The sequence below is a fragment of the Anabrus simplex genome, chromosome 7, assembly GCF_040414725.1.
Source record: "Anabrus simplex isolate iqAnaSimp1 chromosome 7, ASM4041472v1, whole genome shotgun sequence".
Classification (NCBI taxonomy): Eukaryota; Metazoa; Arthropoda; class Insecta; order Orthoptera; family Tettigoniidae; genus Anabrus; species Anabrus simplex.
The window spans coordinates 156,136,389-156,161,306 of NC_090271.1; the positions used below are offsets into that span (position 1 = coordinate 156,136,389).

Consider the following 24,918-nt stretch of genomic DNA (forward strand, 5'->3'; position numbering starts at 1 on the left):
AATTTCTCACATTGTATAATTTCACTCTAATTTTATATTCTCATTTTATATTTTTTACCATGACAATCAGGATCCTGATTTTTATCTTTGAGTATGAGCGTAAAAAGGCTGATAATGCCCTTTTAAAGGGCAAAACATGTCCCTTCAAATTTTAGTTTAATAGGATGTAAGTCCTAACTTTGTAAATTCTATTGTATTGAATAGGTTGATCTTAATAAATTTTGGTAATATCTTAACTGGGAGATTATCGGGGATGTTTCAGGAAAACCCGATGCTGTGCTGAACATATCCTCAACCTTAAAACTGTACTTGCATTCTCCAAGATGAGAAACTGCAAGGTGGTCGTCACCTTTGTTGATTTCAGGAAGGCCTAAGATTCTGTTGATAGAGAAACGCTTAACAAAGTACTCTAGGAACTAGGGCTGGACAACAAAACTCGCAGATTCGTCCGAGAAACCTTGACCAACACCCATTCCAAGGTTAAATCTAGAGGCGAGATCTCAGAAAGCTTTGAGATAAAAACTGGAGTTACCGAGCTCGATAGCTGCAGTCGTTTAAGTGCGGCCAGTGTCCAGTATTCAGGAGATAGTAGGTTCAAATCCCACTGTCTGCAGCCCTGAAGATGGTTTTCCGTGGTTTCCCATTTTCACACTAGGCAAATGCTGGGGCTATACCTTAATTAAGGCCACGGCCACTTCCTTCCCACTCCTAGCCCTTCCCTGTCCCATTGTTGCCATAAGACCTATCTGTGTCGGTGCGACGTAAAGCAACTACCAGAAAAAAAAAGAAAAAAACTGGAGTGAGACAAGGTGTTGCACTTTCCCCACTTCTTTTCAATTGTGTCCTTTAAAAGGTTGTGAGAGAAAGGCGCAAAGAACTGATCAACTTGGGTGTTCAGAGTGGTGTCTACTTGGGCCGTAAGAATGATGGACTGGTTGTAGATTGCCTGGCCTATGCAGATGATGTGGCACTGATTGCTGATTCTCTTGAAATGGCAACAACACAGGTAAATTGCTTCAGGAATCAGGCTGCCAAAGTGGGTCTTCAGAGTTGCTGGAGAAAACAGAATTCCAATATAATAGTCTGTTATTGGACATTATAATTTTCAGCTAACTCATTCTTGGTTGTCTGCATTTCGCCCTCATGTGCTAAGTTGGTCTCATCAGTTGGTCCTTAGCACACCTACCAAGACGCAAGACTAGTGCATACCATGGAGGCCACTGCATAGGCTACTTGAAGCCCCCAGCAGTGCCAATGCACTATGAGAGACTATGCCTGGCCATCAGATGATATAGATGTTGATTCCCATAGGGAACATGAAATATTTGTCCTCATTCAGGACAATGGATCAAATAATTATATCATTAATTGTAACATAACATCACATAAATGTTGATATTCAATATAATGAACCCGTTATGAGTATTTCCTGGCGTTGAATTTTCATCGCATTTTTCGCCCCTATACAATGAAAATATTCACTTATCCACAAAATAACACATGGGACACATTCACTTAATACTAATTATTTTACTTTACAAGCTCATTAGTACTGTAGTCGCCGCACCAAAGTGGCACGTAAAAAATATGCAATTAGAATAATAAACACAGTAATTTTTTTTTGTGTGTATATTTCTTGAAATATATACTTAAATAGGTATATTAATATAAATGCATATTTAAAATAAATACTTTAATTTATTACCAAAAATTAAATAGATAATGAATATAGGTTATTATATATTTATACCTATATCTAAAGTATATATTATATAAACATTTATTAATATATAAATTCATATATAATATATATGTAGATATATACCCCCTACAATGCTAGAAATATCTATAAGATCCTCTTTTTCTCTCTCAAGTATATTTGTTATTGACGTTATCGGGGGTTTGTATATCAATAAGTTATTAATTAATGTACCTTTTCTATATGTAATTAATATTATATAAATGTGTATATATATATAAAACTATTGTAACTGACCAAAATTTCTTACTAAAAACTATTAACTATTCCAGAAACAATCTTAAATATGGCCTTTATTCAAAAATTTTTAAATTTCAGATAATTTCAAAATTGTTACTAATCTTTATCAACTAAATCTATTTTAATTATTTTTTCACTAACCTCAAAATTTCCAAAAATCCTCGATTACCGAAAATGCAAAAAAAAAAAAAATATATATATTTTCAAAAAAATCCGCCCCCTTTAATTATTTTTAACACAAACATTCTTCACAAACATTAAGGAAGCTAACAGAGAGATGTTACTAGAGCAGGGAAACATGAAGAGGACTGAGAAATTTATGTATCTCAGTGAATGAATTGAACCTAACTTGTCAGAAAGAGCATCATTATCCATGAGGGTCAGCAAGTTGGAACTAGCCTATCAACTGACTAAGAACACCTACAACAAGAAATTCCTGTCACGCAACCTGAAACTAAAAAACTACACATCAGTCAAATGACCAGAAGCCCTGTATACCATGGAGTGTCTTATCTTGAACAGAAGAGTTCTGGTAGAGAAATTGGAAATCAGAGAGAGGAGAATCCTCAGGAAGATTCTAGGCTCGGTAAAGGAAGAGGGAAATTCCGAAGGCAGTATAACTCTGAGCTCTACGATCATATTGAGAGGCTCTCTGACTGTGCAAAGAAAAGAAGGGTAACTTACTATGGCCATGTTGCAAGATTGGCTCCAAAAAGACTGACCAACCGTCTGTTCACCCTCTGGCAAAACAAGGAGGTTCATTCATACCACTTGGTTGACAGAAACTGAGAAGGATATTAAAGAACTGGGAATAACAAATCTCCAAAACAGACAGTGTGGGATGCACCCTGAAGGAATTCCATGAATTTCAGGAAAAACCCTGAAGGAAAGGTATCCCCTGGACAGAACAGAGAAAGGAGTTACACCAGCAGAAGATGTGACGATACTGGGCAAAGATCAAAGCCCAACACTTGAACAAGCGTGGTCCAAAGTAGGTCCATTCAAAAGAAAAAGAAGAAGAAAAGACTAAGAATTTTCTAACGAGCAATAATTTTGAATTGGTGAAAAAAGATCCTATGTCATGTATGCAGAAAAATCTTAAAATTATCAATAACGTAACATTTTTATTAGACTCCAAAGATACTGTCTACTTAACATGAGCCCAGGGATACCTACTTTAAGGGTGCTATCAAAAATTCATAAACAAGAAATTCCTATTAGACTAACAGTTAATGTTAGAAATAGGCCAGTACATAAGACAGCCAAATTTATACAAGGATTTTTAAAAGAACTCTATAAGTTTAATAGCAAGAGGCACCTAATTAATACTGTTGACTTGTGTAACAGAATCAAAAACTTTGAGCTAACAGACTACTACACGATACATAGTTTGGATATCAAAGATATGTACTCCAACATTCCTACCATCGATACTATAAAAATAGTAAGAAAGAATTTAATGCTATGCAGCAAATTAAGTAAGGTGGAAATTGAAGAATTGTCAACATTACTAGAATTTACTTTGGAAAATAACTATTTTGTTTTGACAGCAAAATTTACAAACAGTCTAAAAGCCTAGCAATGGGTTCACCGGCTTCAGACATTTTAGTAAACATATTCATGAATTACATGGAATATAATACAATAGATGGATTGATTACATGGTTAAGATGCATCGGTGATATATTTGTTATTATTGATGGACAAAAGGTTAAACCTGGTGGTCTATTAGAGTATTTAAATACTTTGGAAAAACAAGTTCATTTTACGATGGAATATGGGAATGACGGAACTTTGAGTTATTTAGATTTATCAGTTACTAGAAATTCTGGTAATTTCGATTTTCAGAAAAGCTACTCAAACACATCCTATTATCAGAAACGACTCAAGTCACCCATGTCAACATAAAAAGGCAACATTTTACAGCTTAATTAGAGCTAAGAAGAATTATAATTGAGAGATAAATATAATCCACCAAATTGCTCGTAACAATGGATACTCCAGAAAATTTATTAATAGAATGATAAATAAAATGAAAAATCAATCAGAAACAACTTTATTTAAACAGTGAAAGGTGAAAAAGAAATTTGCAGTTCTAACTTTTCAAGCACTCCTCATAAACTAGCTAAAATTTTCAGAAAAAGAACATCAATGTCGCATACAAAACTGATAATACTTATAAGATAATTTTCAATTCAGTTACAATAAGGAATAAATGTATAAATAAGCCGGAAATTTACAAATTTACATGTCGAACATGTAGGCAATTATACGGACAGTCTGGAAGAAGTTTGGCTATAAGGTACGAAGAACATGTTAATGCAGTCAAACATAAAAGATATTCGGCAGTGTGTGAGCATATGTTTGAAATGACTCATAAATTTAGTCATTTCAAATGACTGGAGTTAATACATTTGGCAAAAAAGGAAAAATTCATGAATATTTAGAAAGTTTAGAAATTTTTCTTGCTCAAAAAAATGACTTTGAATAAAGTTTCAATGAAATAAGTACAGAAGAGAACCCATTGTATAAACTAGCGTTTGATCATTTAAGGAATAATAATAATAATAATAATAATAATAATAATAATAATAATAATAATAATAATAGTAGACTTCAAAAAAGCCTTTGATTCGGTGGACAGAGAGGCTTTGGATAAGATCATTAGGGAATTTGGAGTCGAAACCAAACTGGCAAATATAATCAAAGATACCCTAACAGGCACAACCTCCAAGGTAAAATTCTTCGGGCATCTCTCACAATCATTTGAAATCAAGACAGGCGTGAGGCAAAGGGATGGACTATCCCCACTCCTATTCAACTGTGTCCTAGAAAAGATAGTGAGAATATGGAACTCAGAACTTGAACAACAAGGGATAATCCCGATCTGTGTAGGGAGAAAATCAGGTGGGATTGAAGTCAACTGCTTGGCTTTTGCTGACGACTTTGCTATACTATCAGAAAGTCCAGAGGTCGCAACCATCCAGATAAACCTCTTGGAAAGAATCGGCAGCCAAACAGGACTTAGGATCTCAGCAGAGAAGACCAAATTCATGACGAACATCAAAGATGGACCAAAATTCCTGGAAACAGAGATAGGACGGATAGAAAGGGTCAAGAAGTTCAAGTACCTTGGTGAGACGATACAGGAGAATGGACTAGAAAAAGCTGCAGTGGAAGATCGGATCTCAAAAATGGAGAGAGCATACGGCTTGACAAAAAATATCTACAATAAGAAGTGCTTATCCTGGAATTCCAAATTAAAACATCACAACACCGTGGTCGAAACAGAATGCCTGTATGCCAGTGAATGCCTGTCCATGAACTATAAAAGCTGGAGAAGCTAGAGGTCCTGGAAAGAAGAATCCTCAGAAAAGTTATGGGAGCTGTCCAAACTGAAAGCGGATGGAAACTTTGGAGTAACAAAGAAGTTTACCAGAAGGTGGAAAGAATCTGAGACACCATGAAGAAAAGGAGGCAGGCGTTTCTTGGACATCTATACAGAATGAACGCAGACAGACTTACCGAACAGATATTTCATTACTTCTGGAGAAAAAAGACCACTACAGCATGGATTAAGGAAACGAAGAAGGATATGGAAAGGTTAAGCATCTTGGAAGACCAGCTGTTAGAAAGGAATACGTTTAGGAACACACTGAAGAATTTAGAAGGTGTTCAAGCCGCAGGAAGAACTAGGAAGACCAGAAGAGCCTGGACAGATGAACGGAAGCAGGCCAGCGAACGCATGAAGGAGTATTGGACACAAGAGAAAACTTTGCACGAAGAGAAAGAAATGAAGTTGTAGCGTGATCCTTAGTGGTCCATTCACTTGTAAAAAATAATAATAATAATAATTGTACCGGGAGGTACACCTCAACTCCGCACATTCAAAATAAGCGCGTTAATGAACTCCTCTATCGACCAAAATGTGAAATTGTTACTACATAAAGTTGTAACTTTAATTTGAAGATTTCACCACTATAGTATTGAGTAATTGTGTTATTCTGAAGTTGCCTAACTTGACTGGTTTTATTTGCTGTGTGTTTGTTTACATCAAGAAGTTTTGAACTTTTTTCCACAGATGTCACTACCAAAAAAACTATTGTCATGCACTCTGGTGCAAGGTAAAGGAAGTGTTATTGAAAGAAATTTTGTGTTTATAGGTTTTCTCAACTTTCATTTGTTTTTATGTAATCTCAGGTTTGCAACACTTCTGTCTCATTCTGCCAGTTTTGAATCTGGCCAATGAAAATGTTCTGTAATTAATTTTCAGCCTATCACAGGCTTCTTGTTTGGTTTTGTGTGTAACTTTGGGGTTCAGCCAATAAAAACGAGAGGGTGTGTCTGGATTAGTCCAGAATCCTCTCGAACCTTCCCTGAGGGTATATAAACTGCGGCTTTTCAAGTTTCCTGGTCTATTGATCGTCGTCTTTCTCTCTCTCTCTCTCTCTGTGTGTGTGTGTGTGTGTGTGTGTGTGTGTTTAGGCAGGAGGCGGGGTGGCTCTTTCTTCGGCCGGCAAAACATCTACCAGGTAATGGCCACGTAAATTCTGTCTTTCTTGCTGTCTCCGCAAAGTTATCCGAGGGGAAGGGCCGAATTTTTAACTATGTAACAAAACTTTTCTAAAATGTAAATTTTCTTTCAGCTAATGTAAAAGTTAATAAAGTCTTTAACTGTAAATCGGGGATAAAGAGTGAGTTACCCTCTCGAGCTCCCCTTCATCTTGGTTTGAGGTGACTACGATTTTGTACCTGTTTTCCTTTCTGTAATATATTAGTTATTTCCATACGAGCCACCTCAGTAGCTTGGTTGGGACTAGCCCCAGTTTCATCGGCCGAGAGCCCTGTAGGTTTTTAATTTTTCATTACCTGGGAGCGCAATGTACGCCTCCATTCAGTTTGTGTTCAGGCCGTTTATTTAACCTGTTATTTTTTCGCAAAGGCCCAGTAGGTTGGGTACTAGATACCCCAGTGTAAAACTATTTCCTTTCGTAATTCGTGCCTTGTGAGGCCAGAGAGTGTAAGATTGTGATGTGATGTTGCCGTGAGTGGGCTGTAAGAAATCAAGAGCCTGTAAGCTCTTTCCATGCTTTGTAATAGTGAAGGGTGCCTCTGGAAGCTAGATATTGTCATTTTGGGAGCAAGTGCTCTTGAATTAGGGGATTTCTGCCCTTGACTAAATTATTCCTCATTTTGTAAATTTTGTAAACTTGAGCTTGTAGCTCAGAATTGTAAATCGAGGGCTTGAAGCCCAAGATAGTTAAATTCCCTATTCTGGGGTGTTCCACCCTTGTTGGCATTGTACCTGAGATATCATTGTTATTTTCACCAAGTGAAAATTTGTTAAGTTTGTTATTTTGAAGAAATACAACCTTCAGTTCAAGTTTAAAATTAATTTGGATATTGTACTGTAGATAGACCCATTCACCCCAGCACCTTCTTTCACCCCTCTGCGGTCCACCAAACCACGGTAATAATAATAATAATAATAATAATAATAATAATAATAATAATAATAATAATGAGAAAGAGAAGAAGAAGACTACTTTAAAATCTTAAATTTATTTAGGTATTCTGATTCATTTTATGTAATGATAATTTTCATAATAGTTCACTAGTTTGTTTATTCATAGATATAGTGAATTAGGATACAATACTTCTTTAAATTGCGGGCTAAACAAACGATAGTGTTATGTTGTTTTTATTCCTTGATTTGACTTCATGAAGGGAATGCATATTGTTCTTGAAACATGTATGATAGTATAAATAATTTTCAATCATTAAAAGTGTGTTGACAAGGTGGACCCAACATCAACTATTTTAAATAGTTTGTTTAATACATTTACGTCAGGCTTGTTGGTCGATTTACTACCACGTAGAAAAACTTCTGTGGGTCAAAGTTTTGGCACCTTGGCATCCCTGAAAACTCTAAAAGTAGTTAGTAGGCCATAATACCAATATTTTTGTTGTTGTTGTGGTGGTGGTCCAGGGTATTTACACAGTATTGTTCAACATTCAGATCTGCTGACATGACACATGGCAATGAAGCTCAACTGTCCCAAGTACCCGCTAAATGTGTCGCCTTTGTACTTCCGAAAATAGCTCTACATATCTTAAAATCGGTTCTGAGGTGTTATTTTAGGTTGAACTTGGGGGTTGGGGGGGGGTCTTCATTTGGATCATCAGTTCATAGACATTTTTCTGCGGTTCATACCACCATATCCTGTAATAATCTCTTCATCTCTATGTGGCTATTGCCTCCTACATCTAACGTTTAAGTCGTATTAATGTCCTAATGACTAAACTTGTAAATCCGTTCCATTACTTATTACCGAGAGTCCATTATATTGATATAAGTTCACCTGTTTATCTATTGGATAGGTTCTTAAACAGACAAAATAATAATAATCACTAGAAGTTAAATAAATAATTAAGATTTCAAATACTTACATGTGCCATTATAAAAATGCTTTGTTCCAGGCAGGAACAATTAATCGTGGCTCAGAAGTAATTGCTGCTGGAATGGTTGTTAATGATTGGTGTTCATTCTGTGGGATGGATACAACATCAACAGAGTTATCTGTGATAGAGAGTGTGTTCAAGTTGAATGAAGCACAGCCATCTGCTATTGCTACAACAATGAGAGCATCACTTATTGAGAGGTAAGACAATTTTCTTTGTGCATATATTTTTTTAAAATCTTGTTTTTCAATAGATAGTTTTGAGACAAGACAAGCTATTACTTACAGAAGGTTGGTGCCACCTTTCTACATTTGTCACTATGATACTTTCCTAATAGGAAGCTGTTCCATCCACAGCTAATATGACAGTATAGGTGTAGAACATTGCTCACGTCCATAGGTTTAACCACTCTTGGGTGATGCTAATCAAGCAGCAATATATTTACATGAATAATCTCCTCCACCGATAAAACCTGTGCCCTAATTTTGGAAGGATGGTTTTTGAAAAAAGAAAAAGAAAAATAACTAATTTTGACTTTATTACAGAAAGTTAATTCTTATATAAGTTTATAATATAAAATTTATAAATGATACATGAATTAGCAAAATACAGGAGTTGCATTAAAAAAAAATTGTGATAGTGCATTAGGCCATACCAGTAAAATTATCATTAGGCCTACCAGTAGACATATTATAATAGTATGATTAACAGCAACATCTGGCATTCTGCAGTAGAAAAATTGTACTAGAATTTTGCATCTGAGAATTGAATGGAAATGTATAAAATATAGATACATTGATACCTGTAATTACATGCTCTTACCTGTAATTTTCTTCACTCTAGTCATCACTGGCAGAATCTGTCCTCATCGTTTTCATCATCGTTCTCCCACAGCGCATCGTCCTCTGTTCCACCCAGGGAATTAGAAATTCCGCATTTCTTAAAAATTTTCTCCGTGAGTTGCAGAGAAATGGAATTCCAAACACATTTTATCCATTCACAAATCTGCCTCACTTCTGGGTGCTTGATGTTACTAGTAGGCGTATATTTGTGCACTTCATCTGTCATCCAACATGTGTAGGGTTTGTTTTACTGCCACCTTAAAAGGCCAGTTAATGCATATATAGTGATTGGAGAATGGTCAAACCCAGGCTGTGGTTGCCAAACCTGCTTCACCTAGTATGTTACCAAATCATTATCCATTCAACCTTTAACCCTTAATTAGTCTCTTACGGTCTTAAAGTTTGGGTATGAAATATACCCTTCATTCACAAGAAAACACATTATGAAACATAAAAAATTTAGCGTACATGATGAATACAGTCAATAGGAATGTCTAAATGCATTTTGACTGTGTGTTCATGTGTATGCTTGTGTGTGCTTGTACTCGCTTGCACTTCTCTTGATATAAAGTTACTGTACATGCTTTGTCCACATATCCCACGAACCTACTAATGCTGGCGTAGCAGTGGGAGAGGTGGTACTCCCACGTGCTGCGTCCCAGGTGACTGATAGGGAGTCCAACCGGCTTGCCGGTGGACTTGAGGGAAATAAAATACCTCTCGCGGACCAAACACGCAACTTCCTATGGGTGAGAACTCAGATGAAGAATACACCCACGATATCCCCTGCCTGTCATAAGAGGCGACTAAAAGGGGCGACCAAGGGATGATTGTATTAGAACCGTGAGACTACTTCTGATTAGTACCACCACGAAGGGAACACCATGGGTCGCTTTTACTTGCGCGTAGAACCACTATATTAGGTACAAAATAGGTTTGTGATTAGTGCGTTGCCAGCTTTTACAGTACCTGTGATTAGTACTACTTTTGGAGCGACACCATCGGTGAGCGACACCATGGTTGTGGCTTGCCTATGATTAGTATCCACTGTATGAGGAACACCACGAGATAGCACGAGTCCCTGTGGTTAGTACACCTATGTGATAAACACCATAGGTCTGCGTTGGTTGTAAATCACAGAGATGAGTTATTTATAAGGTTCAACCTATCCAATATCAATTACGTGTTGTGTAGATGTTATTTACAACATTTATCTAACATGGGACCGATTTTGACATTTAAATATCATCAGCGATAAATTGATCACAAACAAAAGAGCAAGGATATAATAATTAAAACTGGTGTAGTGACACACTGAGATATGTACATGGTTTTCTTACCAATCAAAGTTAATAGAAGGTTCTGACATATTTTCACAAAGCCAAAAGTCTTTAAAATGCCTATATACACCATGTTTCAAATAAAACATCAAGAACTTGTAGGAATCACTTGGTACACAGCTCCGGCTGGTCCGTCCGTGTGCCAATGCACGACAAGCCATATTAAAAGTTGTATTCGAATCCCTGAACAACAATCTGGCAGTCCGCTAAGACCTTATTGATTCAAATGTTTTCAAAGCGAGAATGTAAATTAGTAGACACACTTTGATCGTGTAATGCATTTGTAGACTTCTCAATACACATTGCTTCGAAAGGCTTGATTTATGCCTCTTAAAATTTACACTGATGTATATGAAATTATAAGAAACAGTCAGTGGTAATAGTCATTATTCTTTTCCTTGATCTAAAATTCTGAGTTCAATTGGAAGAATTTTTATCAGCCTTGGAACAGTGTGTTGAGACGTTAACCTTGTGAGAAGGAGGTACGGACTGTTACGTGCGGTAGGTCTGGATGGGTGAAGGTGGGGGGGGGGGAGGATCGTGTTGGGAGTAGTGGGTTTAAGGCAGGTCTTGTGAACAGTGTGGTGGGGGTCTGTAACGTGATAGGTTATACACACCTAAAGACTTAAATTTAAAAATCAAAAAGACTGTTAGTTTTTTCTGAGATTTCATTCACGTTCGAATTGGAGTTAAAGAACTACTCTAAGTGAATGAAGCAATTTTTTGCGATGTCAAGAATAAGGCCTTTGTCCACATTCATGAGCACCTCTATATTTTGTTGTATGTTACTGAAGCTATGCGTTGAATTTTGAATGTGCTGGCCAACTGCAGAGTATCTATTATATTTTATAGCATTTACATGCTCCATATATCTGATTTTGAAGTTTCTCCCTGTTTGCCCAATGTACGAGGATTGACAGTTTTGACATTGAAATCTGTAGACTCCCGACTTTTGGTAAATGCTAGTCTTGTTAATTGAGCTGGTATTATAGGTGACATCCATATTTCTATTATTAGTTCGATGTGCGATTCTGGTGTTGTGTTTCTTAAGGATATTTGTAACACTGTAAATATCTTCGTTGAAAGTGAAGGTTGAATAATAATTAGGTTTAGTTTTCTCTCTAGTTATGAGTTGAATTTAGACAATATTTTCATTTGTTGATAATGCGCTCTAAATGCATTGTCATAAGTTATATTTTGCTATGAAGCGGATTGTATTCAATTCTTTATTTAGATTTACTGTATTAAGCGGTACACGGAATGCCCTGTCTACCATACTGTTGTAGGTAGCATACTTGTGTGTTTTGGGATAGAAAGAATTTTTCTTGATAGTAGTGGCTGTCTGTGTCATTTTCCTGTAAATTTTGTATTCTATAGATGAAGGAAGTCTGTTTAACGTGAGATCCAGAAAATTTATGCTTCTATTTGACTCAGATTCCAGAGTGAACTTTATTTGCTGATCAATATTGTTTAAATTGTTAAGAGTGGTGGCTGCATCAGTAATTCTTTTGTCAAGGATAACGAGTGTGTCATCTACAAACCTGGCCCAAAATTTTATGTTCGCGAATTCACTATTGTTGTTACTTGCTGTATGCTCTAAATAGTCAATATATATCTCAGCTAATATCCCTGAGGCCGGTGACCCCATAGCTAAACCATCCTGCAGGTATATGCAGTTATTGAAACTGAATAATTTATTCTTAACTACTAGTTTCAAAATTTCTATGAAATCTTGGATCTCGAGTTTGCTGAGGTTGCTATATTTATTTAGATTGTTTTGGATTATTGGAAAAAGTTTCTCAGTATTGATGCTCGGATACATATTTATGTCGATAGAATGCATCGAGTGGAAAGGCTGCATTTCAAAACCATCTAGTTTTTTACTAACGGAGTGGTATTTTTCACAGACTTATGTGACAGAAAATTATAGTGCTTTTTTAGAAATTCCTGAATGAATTGTGTTAGCTTATATAATGGACTTTGCCTGTAATTTATGATGGGGTGTATGCGGACGCAGGTCTTATGGATCTTGGGTAAAGCTTTCGCTACTGCTAGTCGTGGGTTCATGGTTGTTAGTTTTGTCTTCTCGTGTTCTGTGAATAAAAATTACTTATTTTTTAGGGTTGCTTTCAGGAGATGTAATTGTTGGGTCAGATCTTTTTAATCACTGAAAAAGAGCTATTCTTGAAAAATTCTTCAGTTTTTTAAATGTAATCAGGTTTATCCATTATTACTGTCGAGTTCCCTTTATCTGCCCTAGTGACAATAAGGTTCATACCTTTGGTAATTTTTTTTTGAGGTTAATTTCCTGTTCCCGTCCTACAGAATATTCTTGGTTTCTATTGTTAAATAACGGTTTTCTTTTTGATTCAAGGATTTTATTCAGTTTTCTCCTAATATAAAATCTGACCTCATCTTGTATTTCCAGGGGCATTTTATTAACAGCCTCTTCTGATTCGATAATTAATTTGGTAGTGGCGTTGATTATGTTCGTGTTCGGCCAATTGTGTTTCGGACCTTTTTCTAGTATCTTGTTGTCCTGTTCTATTAGTACTGTTTTTGTCAAATTTATAACGGGAGGGTAAAATTCTTCAATCAAGTTGTTTAAATGGTTGTGATGTTTTTGTTTCTCTTTTTGTACTCCAGTTTTTCGTCGCATTAACCTTCAGTGTGTTGAGCTTCTTGTCTAATATGAGCTGGTTTTGAGCTAACTCTTCAAACAATTTACTACTAATCTCATCAAGGAAGATGTTCCATTGAGCTTTAGAAAGGAGGCACGCTGCCTCAAGGTGCGTCAGGTATAGTTGGTTATTTAGAAAATAGTTTTTCTTAAATAAGAATATAATTTTGTTTCTAATCCATATCTTATTAACTTTATTTTGTGTACTGTTGTGTTGAGGTGAGTTTTGGTGTTCGCTTTGAGGAAATGCAGTCGCTTAAGTGTGGCCGGTGTCCAGTATTCGGAAGATAGTAGGTTCGAACCCCACTGTCGGCAGCTCTGAGAATGGTTTTCAGTGGTTTCCCATTTTCACACCAGGCAAATGCTGGGGCTGTTCCTTAATTAAGGCCACGGCCGCTTCCCTCCCACTCCTAGCCCTTCCCTGTCACATCGTCGCCATAAGACTTATCTGTGTCGGTGCGACGTAAAGCAATGTGTGAAACACCATAGGTCTGTATTACATGTGTGAATTTCATTACCTGTGAGTAATACCATAATGTGTGGAATACCACGAGTCTCCGCTACTTTTGATTAGTACTGCAACCAGACAAATACCGTGGTTCTACTTTCCTATCGATATGTACTATTATGAGGGGCTGATTACTTGGATTTTGGACCCCTTTAGCCTACAAGTATCATTGATTCAGTATTGTGCTATAGAAGCAGTCCCTTGGTTGGTAATACTATTGTTTTGCATCAGTTTCTGTGAATGTGTGGCATTGCGGGTCAGGTCCACTGATTGTTTTAAATTCATATCCATCCTTTCATTCTTCGTCCTCACGTTTTGAATTCTGGTCAGTGGAGAATTTTGGACTTTTAATTTATAATTACATTTGGTCTCATTTCGTACCATTAGGGGCAGATGACATTGATGTTAGGCCCCTTTAAACAAGAAGCATCATCATCATGTCCACATATCCGATTCCCGTGGTTGGTTCGTATATTCACGTATCATAACTTTTCTCAGTGCCCATATGGTGGCCAGAATTATTAAGGCATCAAGTCTTTTAGTGGTCTGACACTGTGGTTAGCCAGTTTGCACTTTCAGTTGCACAGGAAGGCTTTCATCTTTGAGCTCTCGAATTTGACTGTCAGGTAGTAGGAAATGTATAGACTGTCAGATATAATAGCTAATACTTATTTCAAGATGTTAGGGAAGAAATATTAAGATGTTACAAGAAAAAAATCACACTTGGTAATTTCAATGTTAACAGCAGAAAATTTGGCTGCAGCAGGTCACACAAGTAAGTTGTTACCGTGTTAGTGCAGTACACAGATGTACACACCTTTGCTACCAAAAACCTTTTCTAATTGAAAGTAACTAGCCCGAGTTATCAACCGTGAATGTGGGAAAAGGTACACCACATGGCAGTTATCTCCATTGCTTGCATAGCTCATGAGAAGTAAAATATAACACACGTGGTCCAGAAGACCTGCACGACTAATTAAGAGTTAAGCTGTGCTTTTATGATAACACCTTCCATGTTTCATCGCTGCTGAGAAAAAAAATCTATGTGCAGCATTAGGTGAAAATGATATTTTGATACTACTGTACTGGAAAGACCAGACTGCACTCTACAATCTGACCAAAACATCCTATGTGACATTCCAGATTTATAGTTGCTATTCCAGATTTTTTTTTTGCTAGGGGCCTTACGTCGCGCCGACACAGATAGGTCTTATGGCGACGATGGGATAAGATAGGCCTAGGAGTTGGAAGGAAGCGGCCGTGGCCTTAATTAAGGTACAGCCCCAGCATTTGCCTGGTGTGAAAATGGGAAACCACAGAAAACCATTTTCAGGGCTGTCGATAGTGGGATTCGAACCTACTATCTCCCGGATGCAAGCTCACAGCCGCGCGCCTCTACGCGCACGGCCAACTCGCCCGGTATTCCAGAATTATTACATACATTACAGTATTTCTCTGAATCCAAGATGACTTTTATGTGAGAAATCAAGGGTAGTCTTGCATTGGCGGCACAGCAGTAATGAACACAACTGGCAGCTACTGGCTGCTACCAGCAGCTACCACAGTAACCACACTGCTTCCCTTCTCTCCCCTCGCCATTTGCACAAATCTTGCTGACGTTCAACGTACGAGTCTTTATTATACATCGAAAGCAGCTTCAGCCGACCGAAGCCGACAAGCAAGACGTGTGTATAGATTTACATCTACCTGCTGAAAAGTGTGATGCTTAGTTTTGGTCGACTGTATTTGACCTGTGAATGGCTAGACGTGTGTCTAATGGCAGCCAGTTGTACCTGACATTCAGTAAAAGTAATATCTTTATAGAGAGCAGGAATATTTTCGTGATGGATCATCTTTTTGTAGAAACATGTCGAACAGGTATTACTGGCAAGTTTTCAGTGAGTTTTCGTCGATATTATGACATCGATTTTAAGTTAATGGTTAAACACTCAGAAATGAGGAAGCTAATGTTCGATGTTGGCGTAAAGACGAAAATAGCTTAAAAGATGCATACTCTACTAGAAAGGCATTCAGTGGCCCACAATAAGGACACTTTAGAAAAGTCTAAGATGAAATTGTGAGGTATACGCATGAAAAACATGAGGAAATGGTTATAACATGAGATGCGATACGAATGTGGGCTCGCGAAGTGGTGCAACAAAGAGGCATTCCTGGAATTTTCAAAGGTAGCACAAGAATGATGTGTCATAATGGGCTAGTGTTGCAGCATCGCGCAACCCTTGCACAGCGTCTGCCGGACACATACAAAGAAAAATTAGTCTAGTTTCAGCAATACGTAATAGAACGATGTAGATGTTGATTCCCATAGGGAACCTAAAATATTTGCCCCGAATGAGTAAATTTATAATACCAATATAATGGTCCGTTATTGGACATTATAAATTTTCCAGCTAACTCATTCTTGGTTGCCTGCGTTTCGCCCTCGTGTGCTAAGTTAGGCTCGTCAGTTGGGACTTAGCCCACCACCCAAGACGAAAGGCGAGTGCATACCGTGGAGGCCACTGCAAAGGCTACTTGAAGCCACCAGCAGTGCCAATGCACTATGAGAGCTATGTCTCATTTTCAAAAATTGATGCCTGCCTGGCCATCAAATGATGTAGATGTTGTTGAAACGCAAAATGACGAGCCTAACTTAGCACACGAGGGCGAAACGCAGGCAACCACGAATGAGTTAGCTGGAAAATTTATAATGTCCAATAACGGACCATTATATTGGTATTATAAATTTACTCATTCAGGACAAATATTTTAGGTTCCCTATGGGAATCAACATCTACATCATTTGATGGCCAGGCAGGCATCAATTTTTGAAAATGAGACATAGCTCTCATAGTGCATTGGCACTGCTGGTGGCTTCAAGTAGCCTATGCAGTGGCCTCCACGGTATGCACTAGCCTTGCGTCTTGGGTGGTGTGCTAAGTACCAACTGACGAGCCTAACTTAGCACACGAGGGCGAAACGCAGGCAACCAAGAATGAGTTAGCTGGAAAATTTATAATGTCCAATAACGGACCATTATATTGTTACGTAATAGAACTGCGAAAGCAACATAAATTTTACAAGGGCATGATTAGCTCATTTCTATTGTAATATTCTGCGCAGACAAGTCCTAGCTTAAACTTCTGAAAAAAAGAAGGTAATAAGTAAATAAATATTATTAACTGGATTAAAGCCACTTGTTCATTACTAAAACAAAGCCAAGCTTTCCACCAGATTACATTGGCAGACGTTCCATGCCCCGATAAAGACCAATGTAATTAGGCGGAAAGCTTGGCTTTGTTCTAATAATAAATAAGTAGCTTTAATCCAGTTAATCATATTTATTCATTTTAAAACATTGAGCGAGTAAAATCTATGCTCATTAAGAAGGTAATAACTCTCCATGAACCTGGTAATCCTTTTGGTAGACTCCAGAATTATAGTCCAGTTGCTCTTCTGAGCATGGTATGCACATTTCTGGAGAAACTGCTGTTCAGTAATCAGTCCTTCTGAAGTACATACTTTATCTATTGAGCCAGCAGGCTTTTGTCTTAATCATACTCTGCACAACATGCCAAGAACATTTGGATATTTCTAAGATGATATGTTGTTGCTGCGAATTGCCAGGCATACCTTGTTGCTGGGGACACACTGTACTTCTTCAGTGCTCATGGTGGTGGTATTATTAATATTAGTATTGCTGTTATTGAATAAACCACAATCTTCTTCGAAAAAATGTCAGAATAGTTTTTATACCATACTGAGAATGGCATTGTGTTTTCTTGATGTCTGGGAACTCCTGTTTTTGATTGAGAAATGGTATTGACCGTTGTGTACTTTGTAATATATATTTTGTTTTTCTTTTAATCACTTGTATAGTTATAGTCTACATTGCATTTTCTATAATAGCATTATAGCGTAATACCAACCGCGTTATGACTGCTTTCAGTATTTTGAAATTCGTCATCAATATCAATTGTCTTGACAGCTATTTGCAAAATGCTTTTAGATGTAACTGTACATCCGTATATAATCTCCGTGGATATCGCATGGGGAAGCGATATGAGTCGAGGAAGTGTTACAACGTATCATGCACAGTCATAAGTTCCATCTATATCATCAAGAGCTAGCTGTATGGGAATAATTTTCAGAAATGTCAGTTTTTGTATATAGGTTTTATGACATGGTACGTTGGATCTTTTTATCTTGTTAACTGGCAAAGCAGTGTTTTCAGATCATATGTATTTATGTTGGGTATTCAGCCCAAAGGTTGGTTTGATCCTCCACAGCTCCGCCAACAGCTGTCATAAACAGCCTAGGCATCACTGAACAGGCATGCTAGGGAAATGAGGAGCGAGGTAGTTTCCCGTTGCTTTCCTCACCGAGCCAGAAGTTGCTACTACATATCAGTCTGCCAAGCCCACTGAAATGCATGCTCCAACTGACCCTATGAGCGATATTTTCACGCCATTCATAATGGACTGGCTGCATAAGGAATGGTATTACTAGCATCGCTTATACCTCAGTCACTTTCATATTGTCAAGCCAAGGATGAGACTGAGACAGGGCAATGAAAGTAACAAATTTATTCTAGCCCATACCAGAAGACATAGTCCACTGTAAACACTACATCTCGCCAGCAGCAGAGTCAAAGGCAGAGGCCAAATACCACCACTACACCACAGTAGTATGTGCTGAAATCTTAAATACTGCCAAATGCTTGGCCCTCACTCACCATGGTGAGATGAAGAGAATCCAAATGAGAGGAAATTCTTAAGAAAGATCCTTGGACCCTGTCAAAATTTTGAGAGTGGATATCGCTTGAAGTCAAATGCAGAGCTGTACTCAAATTTGGAAAGCTCGTGCTTGTTATGAGGAAGCACCATCTTACGTTTTATGGGCATCCATCTTGAATGTCCAATGCCAGAATATCTCAATTCTTGATCTTCTTATGACTTCAAGAATTCTTTTAATTAGGCCTAAATGTTATGTCCTCCTAATTTTATTAATCCTGCATTAGTTTTGACTGACTGAGAAACAGTTATAGATTTGCCAAGTAGAACATCATTGGCCATGAAGTATGAGCAGGTGAGCAAAATAGTGGACAATAATCTCAGAGGACCAAGGACTCCAAGGAAGAAGTAAGCTCATGTGACACTGAATTCCGGCAAATACGTTGCTTTCCAAACTATCAATTCCCACTAATTTCATATTATGAATATTTTAGCAGATTGCTTTTTTTTTTTTTTTTTTTTTTTTTTTTTTTTTTTTTTTTTTTTTAAGAATGAAGTGACGCCTGCTATCAGTGATTAAAAATCTTAGAAGGTAGTTCTCATTTTCTCTTTCCTTTTTTTTTTTTTTCCTTCGTGGAATTTCCACTTAGTTACTGCATGGAATACAGTAAATGGTTCTACAGGAAATCATACTTTTACATGTCATAGCATGTGTTCCAGAGATGGCACCCATCAATATGTATGTATTAGCTGAACGTACGCATGTTTTATCTACTAAAAACCAAAATAATGCGCAAGTGGTCAGTTATATCAGAAAATAAAGCGCTGCATGTGACTTAAAATAAAGTTTTCTACAAAAAAAATTTAAAAAATAAATAATGGTCTTATACAATTTCTGTGTAACTCTTTGTTTTCCAGGAAATTAAGCTTTGTGTGTTAAAGTGCATGTTCCAGTTCGTGGGTTCTTGTCACAGGTGGACTGACCTCAAATAAATTATACAAAATGGTTTTAGGAAACCAATTGGGTTGTTAACTGAATTCATTTCATTGTTGGTGACTTAAACACAACAGCTTATACATTAATGTTGGATAGAAACATAAGTCATTGGCATTGCCAATTATCGGCCTGTCAATGACTGGTACTTTTTGCTTTTTTCTTTATATTTTTATTATTAAGTATTAGCATTCTACTGTTTACATAATGCACGCATGTATAATAAAAAAGTTAAAAGTAAATTCATGTCCTCGTCCCGAGGTGTTGCACCTCTTTTCAGGCACACCCCCAGTGGCAGTGAGCTGCACGTACCGATTCAACCACATACCAGCCCTCCTGCCAATCTTATATTTCTGGCAATACTGGGATTCAAACCCAGGCCGCAGAGGACGGCAGCTAATAGTGCTAACAGTTATGCTACAGAGGCGGACAATAAGAGTTATGAATGTTTTATTGATTTTTAATTCGTTACTGCTCTTTCCTTATCTCCAGGTTTTGAAACTATCTGTGCATGACTGACAATATCGACGGGAATGTTCTAACCATGAGCTAAACTCCTTAACTGAGTTTTACTGTAATATTATTATAGATAATGCAATGACTTCCAGTAAAAATGGAAGTTGCAAGGGTATGATCACAATACCAACAGTCTTGTGAAACTATAAGCTTGCTCTTTTACAGCAGTTTTAAGTGTCATCTCCAGCATAACTTGCTTATATGTGCTATGTCATAAAGTACTGACAAGGTGGTCAGTTTAGTTGTTTTAAATGAATCATAAAATGAACCGTGACAATTCTAATAGGCTAGACAACATGTAGAGATTAAACCGATACGAAGGTGGTTTGAAAAGTCCATGCAAAGTCCAAGAGATGGCACCACTGGCACGTATCGAGGTCATGTTTAGTTAGTAGCAATCTTGAATGAATGCACACCAAGTTTCAGCCATATTGGTCTATTTCTTTGTGTTTAGCATTCGTGTGAATCAAGGAAGTCGAGTGATTTTCAAGAAATGGACGAAAAAGAATTTCGTGTGGTGATTTAACATTACTTTATGAAAGGCAAAACGCCTCAGGAGACCAAAGAGAAGCTTGATAAACATTATGGTGAATCTGCACCTTCAATTAGAGCAGTTTATAAGTGGTTTCAAAATGTTCGGACTGGCCATATGGGCACAAGTGACGCTGAACGTTCTGGACGGCCTGTGGAGGTTGCGACTCCAGAAATCATTGATCAAATCCATGATGTGGTGATGGATGACAGAAGAGTTAAGGTGCGTCTGATTGCTAGTGCTGTGGGCATCTCGACTGAACGGGTACATAATATTTTGCATGAACATTTGGACATGAGAAAGTGATCCGCAAGATGGGTGACGCAATTGCTCACGCTTGACCAAAAACTGAATTGTGTGAAGTGTTGCAAGGATGGTTTGCAGCTGTTCCAGAAGAATCCGGAGGACTTTAAGCGTCGTTTCGTCACTGTGGATGAAACATACATACATTACTATACTCCTGATACCAAACAACAATCTAAACAATGGGTTACCAAGGGGGATCTGCACCAAAAAAGGCAAAGACCATTCATTCGGCCTGAAAGGTTATGGTGACTCTTTTGGGATTCACAAGGGACAATCCTCCTAGACTATCTGGAAAAGCGCAAAACTATTACAGGTGCATATTATTCATCGTTATTGGACCGTTTGAAAACCGAGCTGCAAGAAAAACGCTTGCGATTGGCCCACAAGAGAGTCCTTTTCCATCACGACAACGCACCAGCACACACCTCAGCAGTTGTGGTCGCAAAATTAATGGAAATAGGATTCCAATTCGTTTCACACCCCCCCTATTCTCCGGACTTGGCTCCCTCGGACTACTATTTGTTCCCCAATTTGAAGAAATGGCTGGCGGGATAAAGATTTTATTCAAACGAGGAGGTGATTGCAAACACTAATGGATATTTTGCAGACTTGGACAAATCCTATTATTCGGAAGGGATCAACAAACTAGAACCTTGTTGGACGAAGTGTATATGTCTAAAAGGAGACTGTGTCGAAAAATAAAAAAGGTTTACCCCAAACATGTAAGTAGTTCTTATTTTTGCACGGACTTTTCAAACACCCCCTGTATTTCATCAACTATCTGCATTTTGATTACATTAAAAAAATGCCGTTGATATACTATATCTACTTTTCTTTTCCTAATTTCATTAGATCTTGTTCCATCCCTTTAAAAAAAAAAAAAAAAAAAAAAAAAAAAATTGTGCCAGGAAACTGCTTTCTGACCATTGTTGGAAGCTGTGCATGGGCTATATTCATGAACCTATTGTGTGTGCCTCCATTCTATGAAAATAGCACCGAGCTCGATAGCTGCAGTCGCTTAAGTGCGGCCAGTATCCAGTATTCGGGAGATAGTAGGTTCAAATCCCACTGTCGGCAGCCCTGAGAATGGTTTTCCGTGGTTTCCCATTTTCACACCAGGCAAATGCTGGGGCTGTACCTTAATTAAGGCGACGGCTGCTTCCTTCCTACTCCTAGCCCTTCCTTGTCCCATTTCCCCCTGTGGGTGTGGGTGGTAGAATAACACCCACGATATCCCATGCCTGTCGTAAGAGGCGACTGAAAGGGGCCTCAGGGGCTCTGAATTTTGGAGCGTGGGTTGGCGACCACGGGGCCCTTAGCTGAGCCCTGGCATTGCTTCCACTTACTAGTGCCTGGCTCCTCACCTTCATCTATCCTATCCAACCTCCCTTGGTCAACTCTTGTTCTTTTCCGACCCCGACGCTATTAGGTTTGCGAAGGCTAGGGAGTCTTTCATTTTCACGCCCTTCGTGGCCTTTGTCTTTCTTTGGCCGATACCTTCATTTTTCGAAGTGTCGCATCCCTTCCAATTTTTCCCTCTGATTAGTGTTATATAGAGGATGGTTGCCTAGTTGTACTTCCTCTTAAAACAATAATCACCACCACCACCACCTTGTCCCATTGTCGCCATAAGACCTATCTGTATCGGTGCTACGTAAAGCAACTAGCAAATGACAATAGCACATCAGTTACAGATTTCATTTCAGTAATATATATATATATATATATGCAAAAAGAAAAATAAGACACACACAGGATCCAAGAGTTCGGGAATTGGATTGTACACATCCAGTATTCTTCGGCATATATTCTGTCGTATGTAGTTAATGATGTGCATCGTACCATCCCTCTACTCCAGTGGTTTCCAAACTGGGGTGTGTTTGAGAAGTTGCGTCCTGATTAATAGAGATTCATATATTAAAACTAGTGAATAAGAGCGAAAAAATTTGTTCTGTGTTTGATTTCATTATACTCATCACCACCATCCTCTAGCCAAGTATCACATCATGTGGTCCATTACAGTCTCAATCAATCTTTTCTCTGTACATCCAATAGATCTTTTCCCAGTTAGACATATTGTAAGGTTTGATTCATATCCCCCTCCTGTCTGTTCTACATTGATTGATTGATTGATTGATTGATTGATTGATTGATTGATTAGTTACATGTTTATTTAAACCTCTTCACCAAGTGAGTTGGCCATGTGGTTAGGGTCGTGTAGCTTTGAGCTTGCATTCGAGAGGTGGTGGGTTTGAATCCCACTGTCGGCAACCCTAAAGAGTGTTTTCCGTGGTTTCTCATTTTCACACCAGGTAAATGATGGGTTGTATCTTAATTAAGTCCATGGCCATTATTTTCCCAATCCTAACTTTTTCCCATCTTTGTGTCACCAAAAACCTTTGATGTGTTAGTGCAACATAAAACTTCTAGCAAAAAGAAAAAAATTCTCTTCTCTGGGTTTGAAGCAGCAACTTGATATTGACACTTTGTTGATACGTGATTTTGACATATATTTCAATTTACATTATTGTTTCAACTGCACATTTTAATTTTTTTAAATTAGGCACTGTTTTATTGTGAATTTTTAATTCCTCATTTTTTCTACATTATTCGCCAATATAACTGTTTCTGAAAAAAAAAAATATATATATATATATATATATATATATCAAGGGAGTAGGCATAGGATTTGCAGTGCTTGCCTGGGGGAGGTGAGTGTCCTGGGTTCCAGTTGGAAAATATTACGGAACCACTGTTTTACTCCATATACAGCCTGTGAACAATGAAACGGCATTGTGTGCAGATACTTGTTTCTATTGTTAGTTGTGCTTGTACTGCACAGTAAGAAACGTGTGTATTGAATAAGTGTACAGACTTCAAATTTTGCCAGTGTTCGGGAAAAATACCTTTTGGAAACTAGCGATACTCATGACAGTAATGAGATAGTGTTCTACTGGCATCGACATTTTAAAGAGGGTCTTTGCTCCGTTGCTGATACTGAGCACTGTGTTCTACCTGTGATTGCATGTAGGAAGAAAGTGACAAATGAGGAGCTATGCTTGGATATTTTATTTACATAAAACTACAAGCTTGCTTTACTAAAAAGCTTGTTACAGCATTTCCTCTGTAATTTTCATTCTATGCTTTGGATGTCTTGGTATTATCTTATCCTGTGATTCATTTTGTTCATAATGGGTTATAGCTATTCATTTACTACTGTATGTATTAATTTTTTTCATTTGCTTCTTATGTTGCAGTATGTCGTGAGGAAGAATGGATGGCTCTGCATTTACTGGCTTCTATGATAGCTACCTTTGTTACTTGCACATTTTATGTGTAAGCTTTACTGAAGTGCTCTGGGTGAATTGTTACTAGTTGATTTGTGCCTAAAGACTTGTTCTTGTTTTTCCCATCAGTTAGGCACATAAATGCTTGATGTCCAGTGTTGTATGGAAATGTCATGAGTACTCAATGTGAGCAGTCAAAAGTAAGACCTCTGAGGCCCATATGGGTGTGTTATTAATACATGAATTATGTATGTTAATGACTTCACAATTCTTTAATACATGTTTTAAAGAAAATGTACATATTTATTTTTTTGGTAAGTAAAATGTAAATTTGTCTTGACCGGAGGTGGTGCAGCTGCTTTCATACACAACTCGAATGGATGTGAGCTGTAGGTACCTGTTTAACCATATACCATCCCTTCTGCCAATCTTGAATTTCTGACCCTACTGGGAATCAAACCTGGGCCCCCGAGGACTGCAGATAACAACTCATAACAGTTACACTACAGAGGTGGAGTTCCAAGAAGTGATCATTGCTAGCCATAGATCTAAGTTAAGTTTCTAATTAATGTTGTGCCATTTTTCTCACCTCCTGGTGGGTTGGCAAGTACACTCTGGTTACACATATGAATTCGGGTCTCTTTTATGGTAAGTTACCCAACTTGGGGGATGTATTTCACTATAGCTTGTTTCTGTAGTGTGGTATATTGTCTGTATAT

At 37.7% G+C, this 24,918-nt stretch overlaps 1 protein-coding gene across 1 annotated transcript in view; it reads left to right on the plus strand.

The window, feature by feature from the left end:
• Window positions 1–24,544, plus strand: part of eIF6 (eukaryotic translation initiation factor 6) — a 110,148-nt gene extending 85,604 nt beyond the window's left edge. Inside the window, exons 5-6 of the mRNA XM_067150778.2 lie at window positions 8,480–8,661; window positions 24,170–24,544. Of these exons, the coding sequence (XP_067006879.1) occupies window positions 8,480–8,661; window positions 24,170–24,179 (192 nt within the window). The 3' untranslated portion in view covers window positions 24,180–24,544. The remainder of the gene's footprint in view (window positions 1–8,479; window positions 8,662–24,169) is intronic.
• Window positions 24,545–24,918: the final 374 nt, after the last annotated feature.